Below are 9,356 nucleotides of genomic sequence, written 5' to 3' on the forward strand. Positions count from 1 at the left end.
AATTCTGGAGTTGGACGCCCATATATCAAAACTAATGATCGAGAGGAAGCAAGGCAAGATCTCATCCATTGAACTATTGAAGCCATTTGGAGCCAAACCCCATGTGTGACATTATAGAAAACAAAAAATTCCAAGGAGAGGGAGTCATACGTTTTGGCCAAGTCCTTTTGGAATAACATCATATTTTTAAATATATTTCATTTGAGCATTGTAATGGTCATTTTTGTTGGTTTGACTTGTTGTAGTTCAAGAGACTTTAGGTGACCAGTCAAAGACTTTATATATATGTGTATATGTATATTTCCCTCAAGTTTCTCTGTACTGGTGTGTTAGTTTTATTTTAGTCAAGCCTGTACTTTGTATGTGTGTGTGTGTTAGTTACTCAATACTTTTTAATTCCTCTATTCTATATCTTAATAAATAAAATCATCACATATTATTATAATAATTTTCGTGGATCCAAAACCTCTTTGCTGCTATTATTGCTCTTCATTTTGATTTCCCCCAAATTTTAAACAGGGCATCTTCTCCTTTATAGAAAAAAGAAAGAAAGTATAATATACTAATATGAATGAGTTATAATAGTAATATATACATATACATTTATATAAAAGAAAGGAGCAGCATTGGATCAAGAGGAGTAGGTGATGGAGTCAAAAATGGATCAGTACGAAATGATGGAGCAAATTGGGCGTGGTGCTTTTGGTGCTGCCATTCTTGTTCATCACAAATTTGAGAAAACCAAGTACTCCCCTTTCTATATATATATATATTTCTATTTTATATATACATTGTGTTATATATATATATATATATATATAAAGTAATTGGATGGATCTTTATGTATATATGTGTAGATATGTTTTGAAAAAGATTCGACTTGCTAGACAAACCGAACGTTGCAGAAGATCTGCTCATCAAGAGGTGCTCCCTTTTATATATATATATGTATATACATATGGTTAATTAATAGATATTACTAGATAATTAGGTTGTTGTTTAAGGAACAAAAAGTTGAAAGATTTGAGGTGAAGTTGATTGTTGTATTGTTTAGATGGCGTTAATTGCTCGGATACAGCATCCGTTTATTGTCGAGTTTAAAGAAGCTTGGGTTGAAAAGGTTAGAGATTTTTGTTTGTTACTTATATTGTAGAAATGTGTAATTGTCGAGTGAATCTGATTTGTAGTTGTAATTGTAGGGTTGCTATGTTTGTATTGTTACCGGGTATTGTGAAGGCGGGGATATGTAAGTTCGTTAGACAGTACCCCCCGATGCTCCTTTTTCTATTACTGTTTTTTTGATTATATATGCTGTGTAATGCTGATAAAATGATTCTTGTGACAGTGCCGAATTGATGAAAAAATCACCCAACCAATACTTTGAGGAGGAGGTATTATTGTCTACTTGTTGCATTCCTATGTGCAGCACGATTACCCATTTTTAACTGTTGAAAATGCTGGCGTTGCAGAAACTCTGCAAGTGGTTTACTCAGATATTATTGGCGGTTGAATATTTGCATTCCAATTATGTTCTACACAGAGACTTAAAAGTACATACTTGCAGTATACATTCTGAATCCGTAATTAACTATAGTTTACTATTAAACCCCTGTATTAGTGTATTGACATTTATAGCGTTTTATCTGCAGTGCTCGAATATTTTCCTTACAAAAGATCAAGATGTTCGTCTTGGTGGGCTTGTTATTATTGTATTAAGTACATGTGGATTTGAGTTTCTCATTTTAAAGGTAATAGTTAATATCTCTATTGTATTTTGCCAGGTGATTTTGGACTTGCCAAGACTTTGAAGGCTGATGACTTGGCTTCCTCGGTATGTTCATTAACTAATTGAACTGCTAGGAATGATAAATTTTCAATCCAAAGATTAAGTTTTGTGATCCTTGACTTCTTGTGTTTGTGTGTGTATTAGTGTGTACATATATGTATGCTGACCTTATACTACTCCTCTTACTACCTTTTATAAATTACCGCCAACTATTTTTGGATTTAAACAGCAAAGATTGCTATGGACAAAGAGAATTTATATATTGAAATACTGCTATCAAAAGTAATTTCATGATTATACGTTATATCCCGGGAAGGAAATCTGTTTATCTGTTTTGTGGAAGGAGTATTATTTATGGTACTAGTGTGACCTTGTTGGCTCATATACAATTAATTACTTCATTCCAGGTGGTAGGAACACCGAACTACATGTGTCCTGAACTGCTTGCAGATATCCCTTATGGCTTCAAATCAGATATATGGTCTCTAGGTATCTAATTATCTGTAATTATATTTCAGAGAGATATTATCTATTGTATTTAATGAAGTGGCCACTTTTAAATTCGAGAGTACACTTTTAAGCCACGTGTTCGTTATTTTTCATTGTCTACCTACTTCTGTGTGCAATAATTTTTTTTTCCTAATTAGGTTGCTGTATGTATGAGATGGCTGCTCACCGCCCAGCATTTAAAGCTTTTGTAAGTCTTCTTCAACTGGTCTTCTTTCTCTATCTCTGCCCCTATATAAGAGGCTTCAGGGTTGCTGATTTTGTTCAAGGGCTTAATCTGATGGGTCTTTTTTTAACTTTTTAATAGGAAATATGTTATCTCTTCAATTCGATTATATACTGCATTTTGTTCAGCTTTCTTACCTTCCATGGATACAAGTTAATACATCAAACACTTTTGTAGAATTGTAGCAATGGTTATGGTATTCTTTTGTAGTGACCACTTTAGAAGTGTTTAAGTTTGTCATGGTCTCATGGACTTGAACTTTTGAAGCGAAGATGAGATATTATTGGTAGTGGATAATATGGGGAAAGATGAGGACCTGTATGTTTTGTTGACAACGGTCATTGGACCTATTAAGAAATTACTTATATATCTAAGTAATGTATTATGGACTCTTTATAAAGAGTAGGTACATTATTAACTTTATATATTAGTGACTAAAATGCAATGATCTATATTGATGCCAGTGCAATGCCTCAAATGGGGCAAAATAATGGACGAGGTTATTAGTTATATATAGTTCAGGTGCGTCAGTAAGATTGGGCAATGGTACTTGGCAACTATCTTTGACTTTTGTTACCGTTATTGGTTTTCGTTAGACACGAAGTTCATGATTGAGTCCCTTTGGACTTTGGAGTCAAGGTATCAATGATGAATAAAAATCAAATATATATGTAAATAAAAGGTTCTTGATTTCTTTTTAGTTTCGATACACCTCAAAATTTGAGGTTAAATTTTTTTTTCTAATGGAGGGAAAAGAAAATAGTAGGTTTGCCATGAATATTGGGCTTTAGTCGAGATAGGAGAGTTATCCACTTATCCTGACAGTAATTTAATTATCTTCACAATTGTCTGATTTATAAATTTATTAGTATCTTCCCTTATTTCTATTGCAACATTTTCAGTGTTTAGCTTTATCCTTACCTTTCTTCTTAGGATAACTATTAGTTTGTTACGGAGTATTTCCTATCTCTTTCTCTGAACTCTGTTATAGATCATAGTTGATGGTGAATTGATGATGCTAATATATATGCCTTCCAACTTTAAAAGAATAAGAATGTTGTGATTCGGTAATAACATGATATGAAATAAACTGCATACCAAATCCTATGATCTTTGGCAAGGTTGAAAGGCATAACATGATATGAAATAAGTTTTGTGATTCGGCATAATGCTACTGTTCAAAAGGAATAATATTATGCATGAACAGTATATGTCAAGGTTTAATAGTTTTGTTGTTGCTTTGAAACTGATCTTCATACAACCTAATATCTAGTTGCATTCTATGTTGGTTTCAGGATATGGCTGGACTAATAAGTAAAATAAACAGATCCTGTATAGGACCTTTGCCTCCTTGCTATTCTCCATCCCTGTAAGTCAAATGACATGTGTTCATAACAATTTATATCTTTGTCTACTTTGCTGCTTTGTAATTTTTTTGTTTGGTCAGTCGAGATTTTGACCTCATTAGATTATGTCCTTGTTTTATGGCTATTAAGATGTAATTGGCCAACTGTTGAATTAGTTATTAAGTTAGAAATCATTTTGCCGGCCGTTATAATCATGTACCAGAAGGGCTAGTCTTACTTACCGTTAACATTCATTTATGCATCGTTAGTATTTATAAACTTGGACTAACTAAAAATGTGGTGTTCTCTGAGATTACCAAAAAAAAACACATCTAATTAATAAGTATGTTTCTGTTCCTTGTGTTTTTAAGTCAGTCTAGTGCTATAAATTAAATACTGCCAATGGCCTCATGTTGCAATAACACAGTTTGTTTGCACGGTTTCCCTTGAGCCACAATATTCTTTTTATAACTCATTCTAATTGAGAGTAGGTGAATAGTTATATGCAGGATGCCAAGATATTAAATGAAAAATGCATGCTATGAAACTGATGAGACTATGAGAGTAACAGAAGAAACTCTTCCTGGTTTGTTTGATATTTGGTAAAAGTAAAAGCTGTGTATAGTAGTTGGCTATGTATCATTGTATCCACTAGGGTGGTGGTCCAGTGGTTGGGCGTGTGTCGTCTACAAAAAGGGTGAAACTCCCTGGAGGTCACAAGTTCAATCCCTGGCTCCTTAAAAAAAGATACCCTGTTGGCCACGGAGGTTCATCTGCTCTGACTCCGAGTTCCCAAAAGCGAGTCAGCTCTTGGGACTAGTGACTAGTCTGCTCGCAAAGCGAGGGGGACACCCAAGGTTCCAAAAATAATAGTAGCTGGATATATGTGCAAATAATACGTGTGTTGATACCAGTCTGAAATTATTACTACATCAGTAACATTAGTTCTCTCTTGATTTCCGTTTCCAGAAAGGCGCTTATAAAAGGAATGCTCAGGAAGAACCCAGAACATCGACCGAGTGTAAGACTTCTCTTTACTTATCCATCCCATAGATCTTCCGTTGAGTAGCCGAATAGGCAGGGTGGGAGGGCTCATTGACGGGTCAAAGTGGGTCAGATTTTGATACAGGTTGGGCTGGGTTGGGTTGATGTGAAACACATATTGTCCATAATTCTTTATATATCTATTAATAACGAACGTGTCAAATAGAATTAAAAAAGTTATATTTTAGTATCAGTTAAATTCCCATTTAAGTTGTTTTAGTAGGAGGCATCCATTTAAACTGCATTATGGGCAAGTTTTCAATCTTTTTTAATCATGTCCTATTTTATCTTAAGCTGTTTTTCATTTGCCCTGTGTAAGATTAAACATAACCTGGATTGACCTGATCACAAGCAAATGGTTTGAAATTGCCACCTTTAAATTCATCCGTCTATTATTAAAATTTGTCTTCTGAATTTTTTTCTAGGCATCTGAAATTCTGAAGCACCCATATCTGCAACCATACGTTGACCAGTATCGCTCTTCATATGGTCTTCGTATATCTTCACCTTCAAAGCCCATTGGTAGCTCTCATGATATAAGAAAGAGGAGATCTGAAAGCCAAAGTAGTAACAGCTCTTTGAGCGATAAAGATAGTGTCAAGTCGAGTGATAAAAACATTCACAGTGCTTGCACATGTGACCATAGTAAAGCTACTAATGCAAGTCTGGCTTCTGGAGATGATAGGAATTGCATTGATTCATTTCTAGAAGATATCGAACATGATGAAATTGACATGATGCGAGAGGTAACCAAACCGATAGTAGACGATCAAAAGTCAAATGAAGAAGCTAAGCAAGTGAAGTTGGCCAAACAAACAAAGACAGGTCTGAAAGATGGAAAACTAAGGGAACACAGTTCACCCATGAGAGGTGGGAGATTAAAGACTGGAAGTGATATCGAAACACCAAGCAAATTGCCAAAACCAACGGTTGTGAATCATGCGTGGAAGGTGGCTAGTGCTGAAACACCACCAGAAAAATGCAACTCTGAGTCAAAGAAAAGATCTCAGGGATCAAGTACCTTGAAGCATCAGGTACAATGCTTTGTTATTTTTTCTTCACCCCTTTTAAGGAAATTATGATACCAAAGGACAGGCTGGTTGGGTAATATGTCGGAACAGGTATTTAAGGGTCACAATGACTTGGGTGGGTTGTGTTGACCAACAAATACTTTTTGTCCGTTTTTCAGCTTTATAACATTTTAATTTGTTGAATATTATATAAAGATAATACAACTTTAATATCTATTTTCATAATAAAACAACTTTGGAGGTTTTATGCTTATCAATATTTAACACACAGTCCGTCACTTTTGATAAGAGCTGGGAAAATGGCTAGTTATCTCTGTAGGCAGAATATGATTGGGTTGGGTTCGGTTGACCGAAGCACATTGTTGTCCAAGTTTTATATAAATAATTGGTGCGTGAAATATGGTTATAAAAACTATATTAGTACCTTAACAACCTAATTTCTTGAATAAAGCTATACAAGGTTGCACGTGTGCAAAATACGCTTCAGTAGACCATTTTGACCTATCCGTCCTTTTGACCCACTTCTTTTTTAGTTTCTTTTATTGTGTCATAAAGTGTTATCAATTTGACCTGTTAGGGCTATAATAGAATTCCATATCAAACCTTTTCTTGAATAAAGCTATTTAAGGTTGACGTGTTTAAAATACACTTCAGTAGACCCATTTGACCTATCCGTCCTTTTGACCCACTTCTTTTTTAGTTTCTTCTATTGTGTCATAAAGTGTTACCAATTTGACCTGTTGGGGCTATAATAGAATTCCATATCAAACCTTTTATTTTGCCCCATTTGTAGATGGATCAAAATCATAACTTCTACTGATGACTAATGAGTTATATGTCAGGTACCTGTCATTGACTCGTCTGCAAAGATTAAACCCAGGCTCGAGGGGAATCTCCCCTTTGTTCCTCCCAAACCCACTGAGGATACTAATCAGAGACTAAGAACCCCACCGACTCTTCTTAGAAAACCATCCTTCGCTGGACGCATTAAGCAACTAGCGATAGATGATTCTGATGCCACCAGCATTACTAAAAAAATTGAATCTAACATAATTCAGACTCCTTTCAGAATGATAAGTCCCACTGCAACATCTCAGACAAAGATAAAAGGTCTCACTGAGTTAACTCGTACCCCTGAAATGATAAAACCAAGTGAGACTCAGATTCCTGGTACGATCAATCATGAAATAGTGCACAAAACTGCTCAGAGAAAACTTGTTTCAAAGATCATACACGAGTCCAGGGTCGGAGTTTCAAATGAGAATCAGACAGATAGCTTCAATTCAATAACAACTTCACCTTGTATTCAAGGATTTGAACCTTCTGACGTGACGGAAGTTGTACCTTTTATGCATAAACAAGAAAATCTAACCGAAATTTCTCAATCATGCATGCCCAGTTCCTCAAGTCCTTCATCTCATCAGAACGAAATACCTGAAAGACTATTTCATAAAAACTTTCAGACATCTAAGGTTCTCCTTGGAGATAAAAATCAAGAATCTAGAGTTGCTAATGAGATACCATGCTCGAATGTTGCATTGGATGTGTTATTTCCCAGTGAATCTGATGCAATTTCCCAATCAAACACCAATTTCATATCCAAAGATGATGACAAGTTCACTGTAAAAGAATTTATCACACATGTAGCAGATACTACTACATCTTCTTCCATTGTTCCTGCTTCATCTAGTCAAATGAATATGTTGTCAGAAGGGGAATCAGCTTTACAAAATCCAATGATTGAAAAACTGGCTCCACCTCAGAACCCACCAGCTTTTGGTGATGTAATTCATGTGATACGTCATAGTAGCTATAGAGTCGGAGATGAGCTATCACATGTTGAAACAGTTGAAAGAAATTTACAGGCAGGGAAGCGAATGAATATGCTATCTCCAACAGCATCTATAGAATCCTCTTCTGAAATCATGTCTGTAAATCATGATAGTCCATGCAGTAAAGATCTTGCTGCAAATAACACAATAGAGCAAGTAAAACCAACCACTCCTGAAGTTCAAGAAGAAAAGCCAGCCGTGAAAGAAAGTTTAGATATCACATCTATTAGACAAAGATCAGAGGCACTTGAAGAGCTTCTTGAATTATCTGCTGATTTGCTACAACAAAATAGGCTGCAAGAATTGGCAGTTGTTCTTAGACCTTTTGGCAAAGATAAAGTTTCACCGAGAGAGACTGCTATCTGGTTAGCTAGAAGTCTTAAAGGCATGATGGTTGATGACTCAAATAGGAACTCGTAGAGTGTCTTATTACTGGTATGCTTTCCCACTTTTTGTTTGATATTTTCATATTAATCTTCTAAATGCCATCCTTGATTCTTTCATTGTGTTATGTTGTATATATCGACATTACAAACGGAATAATTTCTTGGTTTATTAGCTAAAATGTGTAAGTACCAACTTTTTCCGGTTACTTTTGCCCGTAATTATCAAGGAAAAATCTTGATTTGATATGTATTGTGTAATTGAAAGTTAGATAACTTGTGCATTTCAGTCAAAAAAATTTTTCTACCAGTTCCAAGTGAGACTATAATGCTTATAAATTCCAAAGTTAATATGTTGTATGTTTTGCTTTTGTTGATTAAGGTCACCATCAAACTTTACTTGTTTCTAAAGCTGGTCGTAGTGCCTTTCACATATTAATATTTCAGAAAAGTGTAACTCAATGCCAACCTAGTAGATCACAATCCACTTGAAAAGTTAAGTTAATTGTTCATGATTTGCTATGTTGGATGCATTCTGAAAGTCGAAGTATCAATGAAGATTCTAGAGGACTATATTTGATCTCCGTCTCTCATACTCGAGGACTTTATGGGGCAATTTTGTCAAAAAAAGTTCCCAGCTTAAAGTCCATATTCGAAATACATTGTTAATCCATTGTGTTGTGTTTCTTATCCCAATTATTATTATCTTTACTCGCTGAGACTGCCTTGCCATTTCCTTTGTTCCATTGCTGCGCTCGGATCTGACAAGGTTTCCATTGGTGGGGGGATCGATTAAACAAATTTGTCACACAAAATATCCAAAGATCTAAGGCTATGGGTGTAGGGAGGATGTGGTTGAACTTAAATTTGGCAGGCCTTAAATTTTAATCTTAACATTTTTTCTGGCATGAGTTAGCACAAGTTTTTTTTGGGCATGTTGTACGCCTATCAGTTTAGCCACATTTATATTTTAGTGGTGGTGGTGGTGGTGGTGGTGGTGGTGGTGGTGGTCTCTGTGTATGTATACTCTGCATCAATGAAATGTATTATCAGATCTTATCCAATTAAATAATAATAATAATAATACTCCATGGAATCTTGTTCAAGGTTATTTAAGTTAGAGATTTTGGGTGGCTTTCTGCTAGAAACAAGAAACACAGTTTCTGCAAGCATTGTGGTCCTTGTAGGCATACAGTTGGGT

The 9,356-nt window shown here is 35.2% G+C and overlaps 1 protein-coding gene across 1 annotated transcript; it reads left to right on the forward strand.

Moving 5' to 3' along the window:
• The first annotated feature begins 491 nt into the window (after positions 1–491).
• LOC122585015 (serine/threonine-protein kinase Nek3) lies at positions 492–8,402 on the forward strand. Its single transcript, XM_043757109.1, has 14 exons — positions 492–745; positions 858–924; positions 1,055–1,120; positions 1,200–1,246; positions 1,346–1,391; positions 1,470–1,550; positions 1,650–1,692; positions 1,782–1,831; positions 2,194–2,275; positions 2,434–2,483; positions 3,815–3,888; positions 4,835–4,886; positions 5,335–5,943; positions 6,783–8,402. The coding sequence occupies exons 1-14, from the start codon at positions 648–650 to the stop codon at positions 8,190–8,192; spliced, it is 2,775 nt and encodes a 924-aa protein (XP_043613044.1). The 5' UTR covers positions 492–647; the 3' UTR covers positions 8,193–8,402.
• Positions 8,403–9,356: the final 954 nt, after the last annotated feature.

Source organism: Erigeron canadensis, chromosome 1 (genome assembly GCF_010389155.1).
Source record: "Erigeron canadensis isolate Cc75 chromosome 1, C_canadensis_v1, whole genome shotgun sequence".
Taxonomy (NCBI): domain Eukaryota; kingdom Viridiplantae; phylum Streptophyta; class Magnoliopsida; order Asterales; family Asteraceae; genus Erigeron; species Erigeron canadensis.